General features: G+C 35.9%; 1 protein-coding gene across 1 annotated transcript in view; it reads right to left on the bottom strand.

Annotated features, from left to right (window-relative positions):
• Positions 1-25106, bottom strand: part of LOC100743662 (glutamate receptor ionotropic, kainate 2-like) — a 75364-nt gene that overhangs the window by 23322 nt on the left and 26936 nt on the right. The window contains exons 3-4 of the mRNA XM_012383371.3: positions 1805-1960; positions 7-104 (exon numbers count right to left, since the gene is read on the bottom strand). Coding sequence (XP_012238794.1) covers positions 7-104; positions 1805-1960 — 254 coding nt within the window. The remainder of the gene's footprint in view (positions 1-6; positions 105-1804; positions 1961-25106) is intronic.

Raw genomic sequence — 25106 nt, 5'->3', positions numbered from 1 at the left:
GTGCGGCACGTCGAACCGTGCCGCGATGCTTGCGACAATTCCGTAAGTGTACGAACTCGAAGGACCGAAGATTGCTGCCACACCCTCCTCCAAAAGCTCACAGGCTGCAATGTTAAAGCGTGTTACCTCGGCTTGTCCGGTTCACCAAATTGCATCTTGTAAAGTGCACGAACGAGGCTATCTTGGAATTGGCTGCGGGACGAAGACCACTACGTAAGTTGCTATTCGAGGGAACGCGATAACCATGATGCTCGAGATTTGATAAATTTTGATCAGGTTAAATCCTGGTCATTTCAAGAGTATGCGTAGAAATTTTACATTTTGTAAGCACGGCACAAAAATGAGGAAAAAAATAAAATAATGGTAGAAAACAAAATAAGGGTAATATTATTATACTGAATATATGAATTTTAATAATTTCCTAATTATCTTTAAGACTCGATTCATTTTCTATCTTAATATCGTAACATTTATAAATGACGTTTTGTATACAATACTTTAGTAATTAATGAATTTTTGTATTAGAATCCACTGAATTTTGTTAAGAAACATGAAATACTCTGAAACTTTTGGTCCTAATTCAATGACTTTGAAAATGTGTATAATTTCAAACGAAAGTTAATTAATATCTTATTCTTCGAGTACTTCGATATAAAAAGAGCGGTGCTCGAGAGATACGATCGTATTAAAAATAATCTTATTACGCGTTTCAATTTCAAGGAGACAACAAAAAAGAGAGAAACTATTTAAATATCGAGTTGCATCGCGAGGCACAGACGTCCAATTACGCTTTATTATTGCTCCACCTCTCGATCAGTTCTCTTCACGACAGGATTTAACGTGAAATTTATCGCGTCGATCGGATTCAAGGAGTTCGATCGCAAGAAAATCGTAGACTATCTTACTCGTTAGATTCTGTTCGTTTAGCATCGACGATGCTCGTCGCGTTTCCTCTGCAATTAACTGGAATTAAACGTTTAAATTTCTCGCGATCGATCGGTCGTATATGTTCGCTTGTTAATTGGTTCATTAGCAGCTTTGAACCTTTCTAGTCAGCTGATTTTGCCACGCGGCTATCTCGAATGTAAAATAAAAACGATTCGTAGTAAATGTACTTCCATTTGTACATAAAAGTACATAAAAGTACATAAAAGTCTTCCTATTAGGGCAGTTATTATAAAGCATGACTCATAATTTGTGGTTGAGTCAGGGAGATTCTATATGACTTGGAATAAAGCAAAAATCGGGGGTAATGGAGACTCAGTTTATGAGAAAATCGAGTTTGAAATTTCAAATCCTAGTATATGCGAATTTAACTAATTTCCAATTGAGTAGGAGTAGCTATTTGATAGCAAGTGGTTCTATATACGAAAATATTTGTACCAAATTTAATCACTTTATTTGACAATAAAGAAAATATTTGATGCCAAATTGTGTAATTAAAAATTTGTACCTTACAAAAAATACAAAGTTTCATTAGTCCTGTTTCAATCTTTGAATTTTTATGTTTCAATCGTGTTTTAATCGTAGAGTATTTAATATTGAAATAAATCAATATAAACCGAATATTCTATTAAAGAAACAGCTAAAAACTTATTAGTTCGTGTGCATAATTATTAGAAAATTCTTAATCTAATTTGATTTAATTTAATTTTTTTGTCAATTTCCTAACCCTTTAAACAGCTTAGGTGATCGGAGATTAGGAAATACCTATGAGCAGTATGGCTAGTATGTGCATATATATACATATATGTATATATATATATATATATATATGATATATGTATTGAGTATTCATACAAACCAGCAGCGGCGGTCCTGAAGCTGTCGGTATTAACCTCTACCTGCTTTATGATGAACTCCAGCTCGAATGCGGGTGCGACGTGCTCGAATTTCGTCTTGTATATCGCCGATTGAAACGCAGCTATGTGCTCCTCATCGCCTGCATGAAAGATTGCACCTGACAACAACAGAAAACGTGACGTACCATTCAACTATTTTACCGGAGTCATTACTGGCAGATTATAAAGTTTTTTTTTTTAATTTCGGAAAGATTGGACAAGCATAAGATAATAAGGAAATAACATAATTTCAAAATAATGTTTGCCGTTTAATATTTCTAAAGACCGCTATGAGATTACCGCTCTAGTTTGCCAGCCTGTTGGTATCTTGGTGAATATAAAGTGCGAATCTTGTTGCGTCTCAGGGACTGTTATTCGGGCGTTGTTTATAAATAGCATAAAGGAAACTGGGTAGATTGTGGTTTCATTTCAATTATGAGTTTCTTAGAAATTAAATTTTCGCTGTGAGAAAAGTGGCTGAGAACGAAATTTTTCAGTGAACATATATCCTTACAATTGTGAGGAACAAAATGAAAAGTAGAGTAGCCGTAAAGTAGGTTAACTAGAACATCAAATTTTACGATATCGTAATTCTGCAGTTTGCAATTCGATTCCCAGTTTTGCATCCGTATATCAGCCATCTGACAATTACGAACTTTTGAAGTAGACGCGATGAACGTCGAAAACAATTCAATCAAAGGCAGAGTAATCGACTCACGTCAGGATGATCAATACGAATCGAAGGACAATCGAATTGATTGTTTCGTGAATGGGATATTAATATTCCATGAATAGCAAGATCAATTTCTCTTCAATTATCAGAAGTGTTTCGATTACCTATATTGATTGTGAGTTATGGGACTTGGATAAATCATAGAATGCAGCAAAGTTATGGTAGTTGAAAAATCGACAATTCCCTTAAGAAAACATACAGTTAGCAACCCTTTAATATTGTCACATAGCGTAAATACAATTTTACACGTCATACAAACGTGTCCTTCCACTTCGTTCAAATTCAGCAAACTAGAGCGACGAAAAATCAAGTTGCCTGCATTTACATTTGATCGGAAGTTGCAGGCAGGAAAAGGTCCCCAACCCTCGTCTGACAAAGCCGACGTCGACGTTTCTAATTAAATTCCGGCAGCGTGAAACACGGGATCGTTTCGTGGCGACGCGAACGAATTTTCATTCGACGAAACACCGGGGAACGATCGCTTTCTCTCGCAAGCGTTTCGACGTCGTTTCAGCCGAGGAAGACGACGACGACGACGACGACGACGACGACTTTCGAACTCGCTCGAGCGTGCCGGCGAAAGATTGGTCGAGATCGCGATGGAAGGCAGAAGCTTCGACGAGATTGGACAATTTCTCGCCGGTGAAATCGCTTTCTTCCGGTAGAAATTCAACGACGTGCGAGTGAACGCCAATAAAAGAAACAGAAGTTTGAATTTATCCCGCCCGGCTGCTCGAGATCTACGGCTAATTCGTGTTAAATCGTTCTTCGTGGTTTCGATCACGTTGTTTGCTATTACCTCGTGTCTCGAGATTTCCTCTTTTCAAGTGAAAGGTAATCGATACAAAAGGATTTGGGAAATTTTCTGTGAAAATATAGGAGAATGATTGCAATCCCTTGATAGGGTATTAAAATGACGAAGAATTTCGAACGAACAATTTAGAAAACATTTCTTTACGCTAAGATGCATACATTTCTAGCATCGAATGTAAAAAAAGGAAATGCGTATTGTTAACTTTTTATAGGAATAATTGTGTTACGTATGATGATGTTTAAGATGTGAAATTTATACGACTATATCTGACTACTTGCACGGGCTATAGTCTTGTCTAACCTTCATATAACCTTTTCTTCGGGCTGCGAGAGTTGAAACGTACAAATTGTGAAAGGATTAAAATAGTATATTTAAAAGTTCAAATGAAAGAATAATTCTTAAAGATATTAATAAATTCTCTATAAATTTATTTCTAAGATTTGTTTGAATTTCTGTAAGTGTGATAATATTTATGAATGAATATTTATGAATTTGGTCGAATGATAATGAGCATAGTAGATAATCCGTCAGATAATCAGGTACATCAGGTAACAAAAACATAAACTTCCAGGACAATGTAATATCTCAATCGATACGATTCAACTCTTCCTTCAGTCATAAAAAAAAGAGAAAAAAAACTAAAAATGTTGAACAATCTTTAAGAACATGTGTACGAACGATAAGAACAACGAATATTAAACATCGCTAGGATTATTCTAGTATCTATATTGGAGTAACTTACGAAAAATTGTATAAATGTGATAATTCGAACGCTGTAATATTTCAGCAAGATTCGAGTAGCGTGTGCCTTCTACTACGTTAGCGAGTAAATCGCATTAAAAATATTGCGCGTCAGCAAGTACAAGTGGAAGCACGCGTCAACGCGGATTTTCGCGGTAAAAAGTCAGAACGCGTAGGTTTCACGAAATAATCCAAACAGATGCTCAGTTATATGCCTTCTGTTTTAAAACGAGATTGCGATATTGAATTCTGAATTACGTATTGTAGTTCGATATATTCTCATCGTTCTCTCATTCACATTCGATGACTGATCAGTTTGAAACGTATAAAATTTTCGTAACAAAACAACGTTCACAAAGGACTAGATCAATTGCCTGTGTGTATCTTTTGTTTCATAGTGGCACCGAATAAATTCGTAGAAAGCATTCGAGACTGAAGAGATACGAAAAAAAAAACAGTGGAATGTCAAAAAGAAACGTAGCGACCAAATATTTTCGACGAAATATCAGTCATTAATTCGAATCATTTAATGTTTCAACATCGAACCAGACAAATTTCTGTATGCATAACACTCAGATAAATCTCGTTTCATTAAATATTTTCGATTAAAACGAATTTATTAAGCCCGTTTTTTTTCTTTCGTTATTTGCTGTTTCGCTACGATTGTCACGGTGTTCCGATTGAAATTTTCGCGCAACCGATACCAACTTTAATCGAAGCACCTACAGGCTTGATGAAAAATTCTGTATAAAAGAAAAACGGCGCCACTGCGTCGATATCGGTCTTCGAAACGCGCTCATTCGTGTTTCACGAATTTCGAAAATACTTTAACGCTGATACATTTTTTACAGGCGATCAATTTTTGATATACAGTCTTGTCTACAGATATTAAAACATTTACTGGTTTCATACGACGATTAATTTTTATATGTCGATTCTGATGTCGATACTGTAACCCAATTTGCGTTGCGAAAGTTTCAACTGAATTTGTCCAATAAATCTAAATGTGTATGTAAAATAGTTTAAAACGTGTATGGGGTGGAATAGTAACAAATATCATAATAATACGAATACTAAAATTAATTAAAAGCGGTGATCAACAAATAACAAATATAGGCAAAGGATTAATTTTATCATATCAGAAACCGATGAAATTAATTATTATTGTAATATTGAATACGGGTTTTGTACAATTTAACGGAAATGATACAAATTCTTAAACCCTTCAATAATTTCTTCTAATGAATTTCTAGATTTACTTCAATTTTCGTGAACCTATCGGTACGATACATACGTCATGCGATCGTTTGCATAATTTTTTCTATTTTTTACGCGTAATTTTATGCATATCCACCGACGAAGAATATCAATAACAAGCAGTGTACGTCGGTTTCACGGTCGAAACTATGTCCCATAGGAACGTTCGAAATCTATCGACGTTAATAATAAACGCGACGTTTAATGCATATTTTGTCATGCTAATTATATATTTGACATGTTACTGGATTGTTATGCACGCCCGCACGATCTCACGAGTATATAGAATAGATTTGGTAAACGGGATCTCGACATCAGTCATGAAGATAATTTCAATCATTCAGCTAACACACGATTACGCGGCGAACCCATCAGCCAGTGGTCAAACCTGACTGACTGGCAGCCCACTACATGTCCAGTTTCATATCGATACTTAGACACAGACTCCATAATCTCCGGCCAACTGTGGTGATTCGACGCCCATGATGGGATTATGCCGACAATAATGGCTCCTGATTGTCGTGAAATCAATAAGTGCTGGTGAATTGCCGCGTTTAGTGTTCCCAGCAATATTGTTTCTACAAGAAGAATCGTTAAGATTCGATTTTCTATCGGCTTTCGAAATAGAAGACGAATCGAATGTCAGTCGATTGAGAATTCTCCGATGTAATATGTGGCCATTTATATGCGGCAAATCATGCGGTAGAAATTCGTAAAAATCGTAATAATCGCGATAGAGAGAACGATGAAAAGTACGGAGATAAATTAAAACGAAAATGATTTTCGGTTATCGCTAGATCGTTACATAAAAATGTGAGATAAAGGTGAGGGAGAATTGGTACGATCATTTTTATGATAACTTCATCTTTACCTTATGTTACGTGCGCAAATAAAAATTGCGGTAATAGAACGTAGTTATATATAGCGATAGAATAAGCATCTTGAAACAATTTTGTGCATTTCCCTTTACCGGCTTATCCGCTTTGACCACCGTGTTTCTTTTTTCTTATCTTGTACTTAACATGCATAGAAATTTCGACGATGAATGTTGATATTCAAAACAGGGTGCCGTGTTTGTTCTTTCCTTTTGGTGATGCCACGGCACGTGGGTTCGATGTAATCTGATTTCCATGAGATTAAAGGCGTTGCAAGGAGCATGACGAATCGAAAACCTGGATACAATCTGTCTCAATTTGCTGGGTTAACATTGCGTTCCTGAGTCATATGGCGCCGTAAATTCGAGCCTGTGACACGAGGATGGTGAATGGTCTGGTATATTGCGAATCAATGGAACGTGATGCTTCTTCGTTTAACGAACTAGACATTTACCGTGCTATCATTAGAGAGAAAAAGATGGAAGAGAATTAATTAACGTTTATTAAATTTCACAGTAAATGATATAGGGATTTTATTTATTAAACAACCCAAACCGGTATCGTTCATTACGATAATTTGAAGGTGTAAAAGTATAATAACATAGTAGAACAAACAATAAAATAATAGATTCAATAAAAATATTATTTACAATAAATAATTGCATTAAATTCTCGACAACTATTCCTATCGCTATGAAGATAGACGTGAATTATTGTATGTATTACAATAGCGTAATCATTTCTAGTAAATTATTATTAATCTCCTATTTCCTCAACAACTTTGGTCTTTATATTATATCATGAGAAATTTATTATTCTACTCCAACGTTAATCTGTCATTTTACGTATACGATGCTACGTACACGATATTGACTTTCTGCATGTTACACTCATTGTTTGATCACATACACTTCAATTAGCTGCGACACTAACATGTCATACCAAACTGGTTAATGCATCATGTCTTCTTGAAGTTCTCCGTTATCAATACCTTACTTGAAGCCTCGACACATAATCACTTAAGACTAATTTATTATAAATTAAATGAAACCCAGAGATTGATCGATAATGAGAAATAACTCGAATAGCTTTTAAAATTCATTTTAAGAAATTATAGGAAAATAAGTAACGCATGGATTCATCGCGAAAAAATTTGTCGAATTTTGTAACATCCATTTTCAATACAATTAATTATGATGGGCAAAATAAAGATTATTTTTAAATGTTTGAATGTAGACAATAATCTTCATGCTCCTCTTTAGGTGTTATAGCTACGAATATACATAATTTTCTATTATTTCCAATTAGATATAGTTTCTAGTGAACTTTTAAATAAATAAATTGATAGATAGTAAAGATAAACGTTGCTTATAATCGCAGAAGGGTACATACGACTTCTAGATACCATGTACGCTCTTTTCACGAAGTGTTACAAATTATTGCAATTTATTCTATATTTACAATAAATATTGGACCTTCGTCTGATTTTTAACTCGCCATGGAAACTATTTTTTGAGAATTCATTAACCGTTTCAAAGCACGTGTTATCATTTTTTGATAAAAAAATGCTACACAGTACATCTTTATCATCCTTATAAATATGTTAAATATTATAAACTCGTTACGAGAGCGATTAATGAAAGTAACAACCCCTAAATCTACAATCTAAACACGGACGAAATTATTATGCAATTCAATTAATTGTCAGAATGAGTTAATTAGCATTTATTTACACCGGTGCGGTGTGGCGTGTTGGAAACACACCGCGGGCCGACCGAAGCATAGGAAGAGGCTCTCGCAAATTCAACTGCCCGTATTTCGAGCCGATGTGTCGGTTGTTTCGCACGACTAGAACCTAAATGCTGTCGGTATTACACGGAAGAAAGGATGGTTGCGTGGTTGCGGATAAATCCAGATTTTCGACGATTAGACACAGTCGACGACCAGAACGGGACGCAACGACCAAGCTGCATACTGGCTCTACGATAAATGTGAACTTACTGGAACGTCTTAACGTCTCGGAAATTGTTCTCCAGCAGCTGTGGTCAACCAAGGAACGAGCAGCGCTACAGGCGAATTGTAATTGTAGTCGTACTGTGCACAGAAGATAACGTAAGTAGACGGGAGAGAGTCTCTTCGAATGAATAAAATACATCGTTCTTTGTATTAGCGGTAATGACAAAATCCGCGATTACTTAGTTGCCAACCCAATACGTGTCTAGTGAACACAAGTGACAAGTGACGAATTTTTTATGTGGGAAGCTTCGTTTGTCGTTAATATAAGATGCGCTGATACAAGATTGTTAAAAAATTGTAAATATTCTATATCTTCTTATTATGCATCGTTGAACAGTAATTTGTCAACTAGGAACACTAGTGGATTGATAAATTACAAGTTATAGGTTATAGACTTTGTTGTTCGTATTTTACAATTTTATATCCAATAAGATAATTAGATAACTTGTTCGCAAAATTTACTACGAAATTGCAGTTTGTTATATCGTTAAATTTGTAATGCAAGGAGATTTTTTAATACCTATATCTTGTAACTTGAGACTTCAAAAGTTTCATAGACAAAGAGTACTCGTATCTATTATTTCTATCGTGGTTCCCTTAATGAAAATGTAAAAATTGCTTCGGGAAATCATTACAAATAATTTACGATAACGAAATATCTACCGTTTGATAGTAAATTGAATTTTCTTCAAGACTATCCGAATAGAAGAATGGCGCATCAAATGGAATCATTTTTTATGGATTCGCATTAAATTCTACACGTGCTGGATGCTTTGGGTGGATATCAGTCGAACGAAGGTATCGTTCAGTGATCGATCATTCGCTTTTCCTTCTCTCACTCTTTTATTTCGCTGAACCTGCTCCATTCGCCTTAATTCTATTACGATTGACCCAGAATCGTGAATCAACCTGGAATCGATTAATTTTGACCTTGGATCAATCGACGATATATCCTGTCTGGGTGTGCAGATATTTTCGTAATGAGAAACTCGATAAAATTTCGCCGAATTCATGTAAAACCTCGCTATGGATAATTGAAATGATAACTTGGATAAATTAAATACAATCGACTGATGGAGAAACATCGTTCGTCGAAACAGAACGAACAATAAATAATGAAAGTTAATAATATGTGTGAAATTTCGCCAACGAAGCATGTGAATTTAATTAAAACGCTGTTATTTTTTCGCTCTCCTCTTGGTATCAATATGTAATGATCGGTTATGAATGAATTTACGAAACGCGATAGAAAATTCGATTGGTTGGTCGTCGAGTGCTTTTAATTTATTAAAACGGAATGTTTTTACTAAATTAATTCGTTAAAACACTGCCGGAACGTGATGGCTTTAAAATTTTAGCTTCTTTAATGTATTTTCGACCGAACCGGAGACTGCAGTAAATATTTGATGAACCGGAATTATAATTCATACAATTCCCATTCTATTGTTAAATACCGGGATTCTCGGCCGTGTGTGAATTAAATAACAAATTGTTAATTTACATGACATATCAAACTTTACAAGAGGACAAAAGCAAGAATTTTCACAAGGAAAATAAAATGACAATGCCGATAATGCGGAATTAATTGAATTCCGAAATTATCCTGAAAAGTGTGACTCGGCGTGTTCTTCCACTATACATAGTCTCTACACGTATAGTCGTTTGTCTTTCAAAATAGAAATAGTACCTTAGTAATCGAGAATAGTACCTAGTAATCGAGATTCGATTGTTTCAAATACCAATGCGCAAGTACTTTTTTCTGGAGTTTGAAATCCGCTTGTACAATATAATCTGAATACTTTGCAAATATAGAAAATAAAACATCACCTCTTATGAATAAGGGCAACTCCCCCGTCGAACGTATTAACGACTTTTATCTTTATTTTGAACATTAATAACAAAGAAAAATCGGCAGGAAATTGATTTTTGCAGAATAAAGGGAGAACAATGGTGGTCTTTGGAACCACAATATCCCGAGGCAAACGTGAATTTCATTCACTGTTCCGTTTGACCCGTCTGCTCGCAAAACGAGCCGTGGCACCTAGAAACTTTTCCATTCGAAGGCGAGGCGTTTGCAAGCGCCGCCACCGTAATCGAAAACGGAGCGGCGGCTGATCGATCTGCACCCTTTGTCTTCCCTATACTTTTGCCGGGCGAAACTTTCATCTCCTATCGCGTGATAAAAGTTCGGTCCAGCGACGGGCGATATGGAAAATCGATGTTGCGAACGTGACGTGTATTCGGTTGGGAAAAATCGACTAAGAACCCCAACCGATGCACCTGTCGAAGACTGACGCCGTTCAACAGGTCTTGCGAAAATTATCCTCCGTGTCAGTCAAACTTTTTTGCAATTATGAACGTTGCTTCATATCTCTTTGATATTCTCTTGGTTATAGTGCAATTGTAACGAATTAAGTTCGATATTTGACGAGGGAGTGTCAAAGAAAGAGATTCATTCCGGGAAATCGTTCATAAATATGTATTAGGATAGCTACTGATTTCATATGAAAAACGATAGTCTAAATTAACTCATACGATTTGTGTTTTAATATTATGGATACGTAATGATATCTTCATAATACTACTATTTGTAATTACTACAAATAATAATTTTTCTATCACGCTTACACTGAATAACAATAAATCTCTTGTTTTATTTTATTAACTTTTAATTGCACATATGCTAAAACAAGTTAGAATAGTCATTGTTATTTAAAATGAATGCACTTGGAAAATTTACTTCTTGTAAAATATATTAATACTCATTGCGATTATTTTGTATTATACTCGTAGAGTATTTTTATGTGGCGAATATTCGGACAAGAAAAATAGGGCAATTTCATTTAAAGAAAATGTGCAATCGCATCTCGCCACCGTGTTTCGAAAACAAACCACGAAATCTACAAAATACACGAGGACAAACTTGGTTATACCGTCCTAAATAGTAAATTTTGTTAAATTATTGTTCTCTTTCGAACAAGAAGTTCTGTTCTCGGTCTCCTTTTTACAATAATAATTCGTCGCACATACGAGCAACCAGAACGAAAGAAAATAAAAATTTCTAACTTACTTTATAAGACGAAGAAATTAAAATTTTATTATGCCAAGGCGTCCGTACGAAGTCGCAGCCTTCATTAAAATGTTATTCAGTAATTAAACATTCCAAACATGAGTTTCATTTTTCTTCTTTCACTGTTTTCATTCGCCGCGTTAATTAAGCGAAATATTCGTACGGAATAATAAAAAAGGAAAGACCCGCGTTCGAGAAATGTATGTAATAAATACAAGGTAGCAAACATCGTGCGAACCGCGAACTATGAAACGAAATCACGCGTTTTTTCTCCATCCTAGTTTCGCCTGTGTCCTCGTTGATACGTTGCGTAAACGCGGATGGATCTTGGTGTCACGGTTGACACAGGTCCCGACTGTTTTTTCATCCACGGAACAATATTATTCCGTCCGGAAGAGCGTCTCGAAAAATCGAATAATCAATATCTACAACGTGATTCGCCATCTCTGTTATGGAAATCGACCACATCCGATATATCGTCTATACGTATATCTGTACGTATTTCTATGTGGGCCATCAGCTTCCGGTGAATGCGCGACCCTCGTTAAATCGATTGAACATACGATGAAAATATTTGCGGTCAGTATCCGGTCCGCGTTTGAGGTTCGAAATGCGCCCTCCTGTCGATTATTTCACTTTAATTCGTTGCAAAAATCGACCGAAATTTAATTATTAGAAGGGTGTCTCCGCAAAAGCGACGAAACTCTCTGATCGACTGATTTGATTGAATTCCTTTGTGTGTCTAAATATATATGTTAAACACATACATATAGTAGATTAAAAAAGAAAAAAGAAAGACGATGACAATGTTTGATTACTTTAGGCGCTTCGTACAAGATAAATGGCTTTCAGGAGGGGCGAAAGTTGTACCTTTTCTAGTGTCACGTTGCGTATACAGGGGAGAAAGTAACAAGTCATTAAGAGGATCTGGCTTCGTTCAAGTGCAAGAAAAACTTCAGCAGAAGAAAGTGAACTGCTGTCAACCTTGGCTCAAGAGTTCGCACGTGGAGATAAAGTTTCGTGGAAACGACGATACTGCTTCACACGTGTCACCATATTTTATAAACGTCTTAATGAAAAGAAGAAACTTCGTGTATAAGTGATACTAGATTTTCCTTTTTGATCTCCGATTCCTATTTTGATATAGTTTATTTCGCCTGACGAAAGAAATGTAAAATTATTTAAGACGTTTTAATCTTGCTGTATCGTAGGACAGTTTGCAAGTAGTTATTTTGTAAAAGATTTTAAAGTGTTTCGCGCAAGTATCGTTCTGAAGATTATAGAAGACAGGTCAGTTCCAGAGTCACAAAGGCGGAAAGCGACCAAAGGATACGGATCTTTTGTTACCTCTGATACATAATCTACGACGCAAGTTAATAATTTGCTGAGCCGGCGGGTTTACGACTGCATTAAATTGCAACTACATCGTTTCCTGAACGAGCAGAGAGTTAACGGCAACCTTTATGGCATAGTCCTTCGTTTCAGTTGTACGTACAGCCCTCTGGTGATAGCGAGAACTATACGGAAGTTTTCTAAGAAAATTGTCTCACGTCCTCACACGGTTGGCCGTTTTTCGTTCCAGCCGGAGGTGGTCGAAGAAATTGAAAATAAGCGAGACGCCTTTTAGCTGTCGCTGCTGGCGTCGACTTACACTACTTTAAACTTCTTGATGAAATGCCATTGCCATCACGAGCAACGTCGCTTTCATGAAAATGGTAATTTAAGGTTTACATATGTTCGCTAACGCCTTAAATTTTGAATTGCATCATCTGTTTGTTGTTGTTTAATGCTTATACAAATCCAAATTTGTCATTACTCTTTGAATATTTTTTATGCTTTTACATATTGTTGTGCAATATTTTCCAGTTTCTGTATATTTTTCAGTTTCCCATAAATCCATTAATATCCGCAGTGTACTAACAATATTAGTCAATCGACAAATGACAAGCCGTAAATTGTATATTTTTATTGATAAACAATTTTTTACAATTTTACGGTGTGATATCGAGTAAAAGAATTATCCGACTTGTAACTCATAAAATTCTCTTGTTAAAACTTTACTCGTTTTAATCCCCTGACATATTACTGTTAACTAAATTTGTAACTTGCACTAATTGTTTGTCAAATTTCAGTAGACTAGTTAGCAACATACGAATTAAAAAATTTGTATCATAGGTAAAACTAATAACAAGGTAATAACATTAAGAATTAATATTAGAACTTCTTTGTAAAATTTTATGAGAACTTATATACATACGTGTTTTACTCGAAACTAAACTTCAACTACGAACTCGATTTTCCCCAACATGCTTGTCATCTCCATTCTACGCTGGAGAATTGTTCGCACTTGTACGAACTGCTTAATAATTGCTAAGCTTAACTATACGTACTTCAGAGAGTACTTCAGATCATAGCGTCTGGTATCTTGAGAATTATTCTTACGAACATGCTTCTCTACATATTGCTCTATAAATCGTTAATATTTCAGACTCAGCTGAAAATTCTGTTTAGAATAATAATAGAAGGACAACAAATTTTACTACATATAATCTTGTGATAACATAATTTTTACAGTATCAAAGAGAAAATATCTGTTAAATTAATCGTTCTCGGACACAACCACGTCATTTTCTACACTATTTTTTATACGAAATAAAAAGATTCACTGATTCGTGCATAAAAAAAGAAATGTAATTCTGCTTCAGCAAATATCAACAATATAGAAAATTCGAAAAAAGTGATCTCGAGAGAGAAAGTCAAAGATCAGAATTATTCATGTCGCTGTTCAACTACTGCTTTTTCCTGTTACAATTTTTTTATTGATTAAAGCAACTAAAATATTAACGAATTTGAATTAACTAAGAAGAAATGTTTACTCTAAATCTTAAAAATTCCCTCGTAAAATTTCGTTATGCGTTGCATTGAAAAAAGAAAGAGAAGGAACTACTTGGTGTACAAAAAGCAGGAAGCTGTATGTTGTAATTCTAATGGAGTATAGTTGCGGGATTTGCTTAGTTCAACTCGGTCAAATCGCGGGGAAGTTAATTTCCGCAGGACACTAGTTGAACCGCGCACTCGTTCATACACTAGCCAATGGTATCTTCTGTTAGATGGAAAATCAAGCACACAAAGCCCCGAACGCGGACGTTATTGCTCTGCACGAAGCTTTCGTGCTTCTAGCTTCGCGCATACTTCATAACTGCTGTGTAATTGTTTGGGAACGGAAATTATGAAAATTCGTGCCGCTATCTGAACGGGTCGCAGCAAATTTAACCGAGAGAACTTTCGACTCGCGTGAAACTACTTCGACCATTAGAATCCGATAAGACAACGTTATTTGATCATCTTTATTCATCAACCCGTGAAAATTCATTTTATATCGCAATGATTTTTTATGGGGAATATGTAAAAAACTTTAATTACTTCTCGGAAAAACTGTCACAGGGAAAGATTAATGTCACCGTCAATTTCCACTAACAATGATAATCACCCCGAAAGAAACTCATTTATTAAACAATAGACTCATAAATCTTGTTTCAGCTTAACAAAATGGGTTAAATTTTATTTGCTTTTTTCATACATAGCGGTTACTCTGAATTAAACAAATCAAATGTGATTTCTGTTGTCTTTTAACCCCACGGTGATCTTAGAATTTCTATAGTCTTGATTTCATGTTAACAAATAAAATGAATTCGTAACGTTTCAAGATGTTTGATGAGTTAATGGAATTGCAAAATATTGTACGTAACACGCATGATATATCGATAAAAATTTTTTACAGCAAGTATTCAAATATAACTTTCGTAAGTCAGTAGTATGCGTGTTACCGGCAATGTGTAAAATACTAGCATTTTGTACATATAATGTTTAGGAAGTTCATAAAATGCATGTCGTTTTCAAGCAAAGCATGAAACGCCTGTGTTATTTTAATATATTTTATACTTTCCTTAGGCATTGTATATGTCGGAGATGAAAGGACACCGGAGCCTTCCCTTTGGAACTTGGAAATTTTCGGGAAAATCCGTAAAATTGTAATCTAAAGTCTACCATAGCCATAATTAAACAATTGTCGTCATTCTATCCAATTGTATTTGTTTGAGATTCGTGATAATGAGCTTGGGCTCGAGGCGACAATCAGTCGCCGAACGTAGCCGCGGTCACAGGATGAACGCTTTGTCTAACAAAGGTATAGAGTAATTCTATAGCTCTCCTTAAAAGAAATATTTGTAGCGGCACGCGACGGTAAACATTCCAACGGTTTCTGTCCCGTGGCTCGCCACACGCAGACCGTATTCTTCGGGTATGATGGTTACTAGATGCTGACGCATCTCCACAGTACATGTTCAGCTAGCCTGAGGGCCGTTGTAAATATTAAGATTTAGTTATTTAAAGTCCTTCGAACAGACAAACAGTCTTTGTCCCAACGACGGGAAGATAGGGGAGATCTATTTTTTCAACGAACGACGCTAGCAACCTTCCCTCAAGGACGGCTAACATCCTTTTCTAAACACCAATATGGAAATTGACCAATTAACAGCAACGTCAATTTCTCTCACTTTCCGAACGAAGACTATCCTCGACGAATCCGATGATCTCGTGTCCTTAGACCCCATCATAGTTTTCTTCTGCAGCATCATCGCGACGGAAAGTCATTCTCTCGTGAGGTCGTATTAGCGAGTGACATATCGTCTCTTTACGCTCGGATATTCCACGTTTTAACAAAGAGTTAGTTTAGTAATACTGGCACCGTAGCCAAGCAAGTCGAGTACGACTTGGGCTTTGGAAGAAAGCGCATTCTGTTATCCCGTTGACCGCGGATTCGTTATTGGACCTAGGATCATTGTCATTAGCTTCTCGAGTATCTAATTACCACGGTTACTTGTCAAATTCTGTAATAGTCGTATTTGCACTAGCCAATGTCTTCTCTATTGCATAACAATAACGTGTAATCCAAATGAAGATTCGTTTCACGCCTCTAACCCTAATCATAATGTGAACCCGACATATATAATACTTGTGGAGGCTTATGTGTAGAAGATGGTTGATCGTGAGATTTATTAGACGAGATTGCTCGTTAAGTATATTTAAAATGAAGCCGTTAAGTATATTTAAAATGTTAAATAAATAAATACAGTTACTGTTCGCAAAGACAGTGTATAAGTCGCAAAATAAGATCGTTAATAACTCGTTGATAACTGATCGATACTCGTAGATATTCGATAGATACTGATTACAGATAACTGATAGATAACTTGTTGTAATTGAACTGCTTACGATCGCGTCCGTTTATTTATACTGGTCGGGGGAGAGCTGGAAAATTCAAATTCGTCTTCGCTTGACGGTTGCACGTAGCGGCGATATTGTTTAGCCCGGAGGTTATTTATTATTACGTTATGTGTCTAACGATATTGATACTCCGAGGCAAAACAATAACATGACTGGAATTGTCGTCTAGCTCATGTGCCGCTACATACCTAGGCATTATACAGAACGACGAGCAATGTTTAGGCAAATGAGTAGATATGTGGCAAAAACAAAGTATATGGCAATGAAAGAAGTAAAGAACTAAAAGAACTAAAGTACAGGATCTCCTTACCGAAAAAATAACAGAAAAGGACGAGAACTGCACATAAAAGGATACACTTTACTCATTTTGATAAAATTTAAGCATCTTGTAAAACTCAACATACTAAAGAACTGTATCCTATACATATAACCGCCGCTTGGTTTTAGTTTCTCAGATATTCGGCAAACACTGTCGATGCCATTACAGTGAATTCTACTTATAATTGTGCGTTCGTGACAGTTATGTGTTATGAGTTAGTATTGGTTGCCGGTCGCCTTACCGCGGCCAGCTACCAACTCTCACAAATGCGTTGCTACGGTAGTACAATTATAGGCAAAATTCACTGTAATAGTACGGACAGCTTTTTGCGAATATCTCGGAAACTAAGACTGAGCGTCGGTTACATTTATAAGAAAAAATAGTTCAAAATCTTCATTAATTATAAAAACGTCTTTGAAACGAAAATTTTATACTTTACCGATTTGCCTTTTGGCAGTTCGTAGGATGGCCAAGAAATGTGTAAAATATTGAGTGTTTGATACTTTGTCGTTTCACTTATGGTATTCTATAGATTTTCTAGACGTTATATAAAATGCCTGCATTTTACACATTGCCGGTAACATACATCCTAAATAGTAAAATATTTTATTGTCGTGACCTTTAAAATGTATCGCTGGTATACTTTTCGGTCAGGAAAGGGTCGTGACGAGGATGATCAAAGCCGCGATCGTGCTTATTTCAGAAACAGCTGGAATAATAGGTCGTGTAATTAGATCCATGGCATGTAATTGTTGCTTTGTCACTATAACGCGGACTAGCGGTGTGGCCAGTTCATTACACGTCCGGATAAGCGACGTGCCGTCCGCTTCTTCTTCCATCCCCTTTGAGCTCTCGTCCTCTGTTTCGCTAAGCCCTTATCCGGGCGTAGATTACTGAGTTTCCAAGTCGACGTACCCACCGCGTACGGCAGAATTTAATCGAGAACCAAGGCAAGTTAACGCTAGACGAGAGGTTCAATCGCGCCGGTTTGACGAACATCGAGCTGACGCCTGTCTCGCCGCGAGACGAGAAACAAAGGGCGAATCGGATAACGAGGGATGGAGAAGATAATGATTTGGATCAGAACTATAGTTTGAGAGTTTATTTATTTGCTAACTGGTGATTAACTGTCGATTATAATGCCGATCAGTTCGTTGATGAACGAGTAATAAATAAGAAAATTAAGCAATATGAAGCTTGACTTTGTCTTGCAAGAAATTCAAGGATAGTTAAGAGTAGTGAAAATGGAAAAAATAAGTAATATTATATGTACTATTATATTCACGATATTATATGAGTAGTTATTCAATCTTAAAGTACATCAAATAAATCTTAAAATCATAATAATTCGTAAAAAATCTGTAAACATTTGGAAACATGGGATGATAACTCAGCTTCTATCCTACGGCATTTTACGTACTATTCAAAACACATTGACTCTCGCCATCATAGATATTGAGTTTTAGAAGTTCGATAGCGAGAAAATCGAGTTCTGTAGAACTACGATATTCTATATCAAATCCGCTGGAATCAGATCGTTTATATCAAGATCCACGTTTTGTAGACACGCCGTATTTCAGAAATCTTGAATCATTTATTTTACACTACGCAACTGTATCGGTTACGAATTTTCTACACTGAATTCTGTGAGTTGTAATCTGTTTGTGTCGATATTATAAACACAGTGAATCGTTTGTAATGGAATTCACCATTTCAGGTTTCCTGATATCATCTCCAACGTGCGGTCGTCTTTGAATCCCTGTAAAGCTGAGTTGTTTAAGTTCTACAGCACCTTTCGTTCACCGTGGGGAATCAAGTTGAGTTCATAGCCGTATTTAGTGAAGTTTGTTCACAGTAATTCTGTTTATTCGCGAGTTCACTCAACGGTGTTCAATTATAATAAAACAAAACGCCAAGAATTATTGTTCGTTTTTCACAAGAATTAAAATAAATATGGTTCATTTAATAAAAGAGTTGTTAATAGAACGAAAGAATTATTCCGGTGAAGAAATCTGGGTAGAAAGGGGGTGTCAATATGTGAAGTTGTTATCTTGGCTCGTTTTAATTGAAATTTTTTCAACGGCTGCGCGAATGAGTCAATAAGCATTGGCAGCAACGTCGCGTATAAATTTTATTGAAATTCATTCGGACAAAAAGTGAATTGTTTCGCGTATACCGGGAGAGGGGGCCAAATAAATCGCCGGTAATAAACGAGGCGGCACTTGTTGCTTTTAAAAGGCATTTAATAAAAGTTTATCAAACATTGTCGCATCCTGCCTCCTGGAAGCAAATTTCCTTCCATTAAAGTTTCCAATTATTCCACTACGTATTAATTTATACATTGCCAATTTTTATATTTCGTATTTTATCTAACAGCGGTGAAAAGCCGAAGCGTTTTCATACGCATTTCAATTCTGCCCCTCACGAAACTTGTATCTTATTTTGCTTGTATTCTCCCATTTTACATCGAAATGTGACTTCAGAGAAGTATCGATATTCAAAAAAGGATTACAAGTTTAATCTTCCATGTGCTATTCTTTTATCTAAATTTTTTAATTAAAACAATACTTCAATACCTTTTTATGAAAATTGCGGTTCTTCTCTTCCAGAAGTGGTGTTGAATGCAGAAGCTTGGATTTGAAAAAGAGAGGTAAAGAAGGCAAGTATAAGACACGGATAAGTAAGAAAAGAAAGGGAAGTACATTTCATTTGAGACTTCACTAATGGTCTTATCAATAAGACTTTGGAGTAAATCCATGCCTTGTGCGCTACGACAGAAGATTAGGCCAGGCCAATGTATTTACATGGACAGAATGGCTAGACGGCGACTTTTAAAAATTTACTATAAACTTTTCTGAAAACTACTGCATCAAGACACACACTGCTTCGATATATTAAATTTCCTCCTACCACGTTACAAATTAGCAGCTTAACTGTTATATTCGGTTTGACAATTTTCTATGTATGCCACGTGACGTGATCGGCCGACAGTTATCTACAAATACACTGGTTATAAACACTGATAAACTAGAAGTCAATAAACTGATTATTATTGAATTGCTAGTATAATAGCTTAATTCGGTGTATTTTATTTTCCCATGAAATAAAAGTAATAGTGCAAGATGGGTATGAGAGCAATTCATTCCGTGAAATACATCCTCAATTTGTTAACGAAAGCATATTACATTTTTATTATTAGTATTATGGTTAGTAGTCTGGTTAGTATTCTATAAAACACGGAATCTTCGAATTCTCCGCGAAATTCCGACAAGCATTGATGACATTCAACTACCAACGACGAACCCATCCCGCTTGCTCTCGTCTATATTGTCGGTCGGTGGCAAACAAAATTTGCATAAAGCTGTTAATAGTACCGGATAATGGTCCAGGACGGCTGAAAGCATCGCCGTGGCCAACGAAGTGAAACTAGCCCGAAGTGTCGCGGCGCATTAAGCGAGAGTTGCGTCTGTAAAAGGGCTACTTTGAGGTCTTAACGGCGTTCTCGTTGCCTTTCACAGGATTTCTAGAGCTTGTATATGAAAAATAAAATAAAGCCGACGCAGCGTATCCCGCTAGTCTCAGCCTAGATCGTCGAATCGATAGTACCCAATCGACCGGAACCTTTCGCGCGCTATTCAAAAGGGGTAGCTGAGAGTGGCCGCTTGTATAACTCGATAAATCCTGTACAGACATTTCCTAGATTGAATCTCGCCTGGCTACGCAGACAGATTAAATGTACATAGAAACGTCTTTATTCGTTGGCTTTCAAGATTTCTTGTATTCTGGTTCTATTGTTCCGTTCGTTATTGTCTGCGAAAATCGCATTGCGGATATTTATGCGTAACCAGACTTTCATAAATGCAATTAAAGAAATCTGGTATTTTTTAATTTCACACAAATCCATATAAATTCGCAGTGATAATGTTTGGTTACGTATTTCAACCGAACAGTCAAGCATTATGGAGCTTAAAATCGTTAACAATATAACGAGTTAGTTATTCTGTGATAAATTAATGGAACAGCCTGGAAATTTTTTTACTTCGATTTTCTTTTCTTGGTTTTTTTACGTTTTCCCATTTTCGCTACAGAAATGTTTGAGCAAATAATAAACATATAGACGAACTATTAAGAAGATTTAATGAACATTCAAACAGCACACTTTGGTCCGATGTTTTTCTCCGAATGCACAACATTTGGAATTCTCGCCGTTACCACTTAGCCGTTTCGAATTGCTAATTAATCCTACAATTTATCCACGACGAAAATTGCATAACACATTTTAATGACGCATCAACGTTTCAACCGGCCTCTTTATGGAATCATTTCGGATCGTCAACGAAAAATCATGAAATACCACGTTATTGATATGGTTGCTGGCAACTGTGGCTAGCAGCTCGAGATAATATAATCTCGTATTAGTACACCGACCCATTTAATGTTTCATCAATTAAAACAACATTACAATGGTACAAATTGTAAAACATGGTTGGTTATTATGTGGGATAGTCGCACCGGTTGCTATGGTAGTGGGTGTAGTTGCCTATGATAATCATCCCCTGTGCCTGCTTTATTTATAACTACATTAAAATTTAACAGTATTCGACTAGTATAGAGCGTGGCCTCGTAACCCAATGTTACTAACCGTGTCCACCTTGAATCTTTTAATAGAAAAATAAGCAAGCATCGACAGAAAGAGAGTCGCAAGTCCTGTGTGCGACCGCTTGTGAAAATTCCTCGTGACTTTTTACGAGCGTCCTCTTAAAGAGACATTTCCTTCTGGAAGGAAATTGACTCTCGTGTGATAGCAATAGAATCATCGCGATAGATCTTTAGAGTTAAAGCTAAGAACGCTTTATGTATACTGCAAGAAAAACAAACTATATGTACTTTTACATTACCGCTTATAAGTATCAAGACACATTCGTATACGAATGTTAATGAGATGTAAAATCTGTGAAACAATAGCCTTTTATCTTTCGAAGTTGAAATATTGCTTTTCTGAGATTCAATTATTCTAAATATTGAATTACTTATGCTAATACATATTCAAATTCTATGATACTTATTCTGCAAGTTAAACACTTTGTAAATATAGAAAGGAAACTAATGTATTGGTAATGACTTGTATAATTTATATAATTTATAAGTATACATATATTTGATTGAATCTCATCGTTAGATAACTTTTAGAACTTTGAAACATGCTCAAAAGAATGTAAAATAAGTATAGATATTTTCCTTACTGAAATGAAGAAGAATTAACGCAATCTCGTAATCCCAGTCGGTATCTCATTAGCGAAATGTTGCAAATAGAGAGAGACGTTAAAGTCACGAAAGTCGCAGTATCAGCAAGAAAAGCCATGTTACTTTAAACATAAACTTTTAAAGCGGTCATAATCCCGATTATCATTTGTGAAATAATCTTGGACAGCATCGTCTCCCTTAAACGATCGAATAAAACGGCGTTGACTATTTCGAAGAATTTTATCTGTGATCGTTATACCATTCGAAAGAAACCTTTACCAAGAAAATTTTATAAAAAGATGTCGAACTACTTGGTCAAAGACGTCGTTGTTTTCGATGGTATCGTTTATAGCAGGTCATTTCATAAGTAATATTATCGTTGATACTAAATGAAACGTATACTAAATGAAAATAAAGAATTATCTGTTGGCAATTGATAAGCGAGAAATCTTTCCGTATTATTTATAACTCTTTATCTTGAAGTTTTCTATTTCAATTTTATAAAATTCTGATAATAACAATTTCCATTTAAACTCACATCCATTTTACGCGTACGCAAACAGTATTATACACTTATGAAATAAACCAATATTAATATTAGTATAATATCTACAACCAGGTACTCGAGTATAAATTCTTACATTGCTTCTATCAATTTGTTATTTTTTAATAAAAATAGTGTAAAATCACTTTGAATTCACGTTATTCGAACATATTTACATCGAAATTTATGCAAACCTTTGAAATATCAAAATTTCAAACTAATTTATTCGTTTGTTATTTATTGTCATCATTTAACGACAGCTCCATGTTGGTTGCTTGCATAAGAATTAACAGCTATGCACCAGATTTTTCTCTGTATCGAAAGTCAAAAAAGCATTGAATCGAAAGAAAAGACAGCAAAATGTAGATCTGCTTCAAAGTGTTGGAATAAATAACGAGAGAGTATCCTCATTATCCTATGACGGATCGTTTTCTCCGCTCAGCTCTATTCATTAGTTCGCTTCATGCTTAAAACATTCAGCGATAAATGAAAGAATCGCACGAATAAAAGGAAGAATCACGAACCAAAAAAAAAAAAAAGAGATGAGCTTTGTTTTACCTCCAGCAATTAAATACCCTCGGCGAAACTTCGACAGCTTTTGTAACTCGAATTTTTATTGCTTGCCTATCAACGTGTTCAACGAACATCTGTTATTCGATGCCAGCTGGGTCTCTTTCATTTGCTGGAACAGTACATTCAGCAACATAGATTTAAAGAGGCAATGTTGCTCGGTTTTCGTCGATCGTCCAATTATTTTCGCTGATTGATTATTTTCACTGCGTGAGGTTTGCGTCTTCTAGCGCGGATCGGAAAGAACGTTTTGGATAATTGCTCGTTCCCTATCGCTTAAGAGAAATTAAGTGCGGTAAACAAACGAGCATTCGCTAGGGACTGTTCTTTAACGGGTGATTTTCGCCTTGGCAAAGAATAAAACGGATTCGTTATGATTCAACGCGATGATGTTCATTCAGTTGAATGAAAAGAAAGAACTTCGTTAGCGATATATCTACATGAAGCAGATCGTTGTACGATGTAATGTGAAGAAAGATTAAAATGACATAACCTGTCGAGGAATTAAGCGTAATAATTTGATTGAAGAGCTGTCTGGAATTTTAATATTCCTTACGGGTCTAATATTATTTTTATGGTATGAATTTTGATTTCACAAGGCTATTGAGATATTCTGAAATCAAACTGACTAATTCTTTTGTTGGGAAACGTTTTAAATTCAGTTTTGAGATATGTCATCGATGTTTAATGTTTCAAAATGTAATCTGATCAATTGTGGCTTTTGGAATTTTATTTGGAATTTTGAATTAAACAGGCCGTTCAACTAATTTCTTTGAAACGTCTTTATTTTTGAATACCATTTTACTTTTAATAAGATCCTTAACTTTCCTTCTGCAACCTTATCTTTACTGACGTCGTCTGTATACTGGGTCGTTTAAATCCATACTGTCTCCTTTTTAGGTTTTTGTGTCCTAAAAAATCCTCCGAAATAATTGTATACTCTTCCAAGTTTCCAGAGTATCAACGAATTTTTTTTACTGTCACGTGTTACCTCAATTTATTTAAGCAGAGAAAAATTTAAGGAAAAACATGGAAAAAATGAAAAAGTGTCTTAAGATTACTTATTCGAAAGCAATCAGTATGCAGATGAAGGATTAAGATACAAACTTCATAATGAAGAGCAAGTTCAAGTTCGCAAGCTAAACATTTCTTAGCTCTTGAATTAAACAGATCAAGACGTGGAATTATCTTTCTTACAAAATTAATCAAATCGACCGCTTATACTGTGTAAACAACAATTTTTCAAGCGAATCACGTTCTCGCAGTTTAACACTGGTTTGATGTTATTCTAAGGAGGAAACTTGAACCTGACCAGAAGGGTTGTCATTCCGGCTGTCTGTGGTGCCTTTTACCATGCCCTCAAAAAAATCCTCGCCGCCACTCCCGCCCCTTTTTCATCCGCTCGAAAATACCAGGGCGAATACGCTTTTAAACGAGCTCTTTCTCCGGGAGTCGTTTAATTTCATTCGTTGGAAAAACTCTACTTCCCCTCGCGGATTCTTCCGCTGTTCCCCGCTTCCTCCCTTACCACTTTTCCTGAAGGTTCCTTTGACGTGGTTGGGAAAGCCCAGATGAGGAAAAATATTTCCTTTTAACGGCCACTCGTTCAAACTTCGACGCCCAACCGTTGAAAAATCGGACCAGAGATTCAGTAGTTCAGCCCGTTCGACGTTGTCCGCGAATGTTCAAGCCTCATTAATGTTTTCTCACGGAATTATTTTCCTTTTTCTTTTTCCTTCTCTCTTCATCTTTCTCTCCCACTCCGTCTGTCTGTTTGTCTGCCTGCCCCCCCCCCC

This window comes from Bombus impatiens, unplaced genomic scaffold (assembly GCF_000188095.3).
Source record: "Bombus impatiens unplaced genomic scaffold, BIMP_2.2 scf_0216, whole genome shotgun sequence".
Taxonomy (NCBI): Eukaryota; Metazoa; Arthropoda; class Insecta; order Hymenoptera; family Apidae; genus Bombus; species Bombus impatiens.
This window is presented reverse-complemented; position numbering and strand designations above follow the sequence as displayed.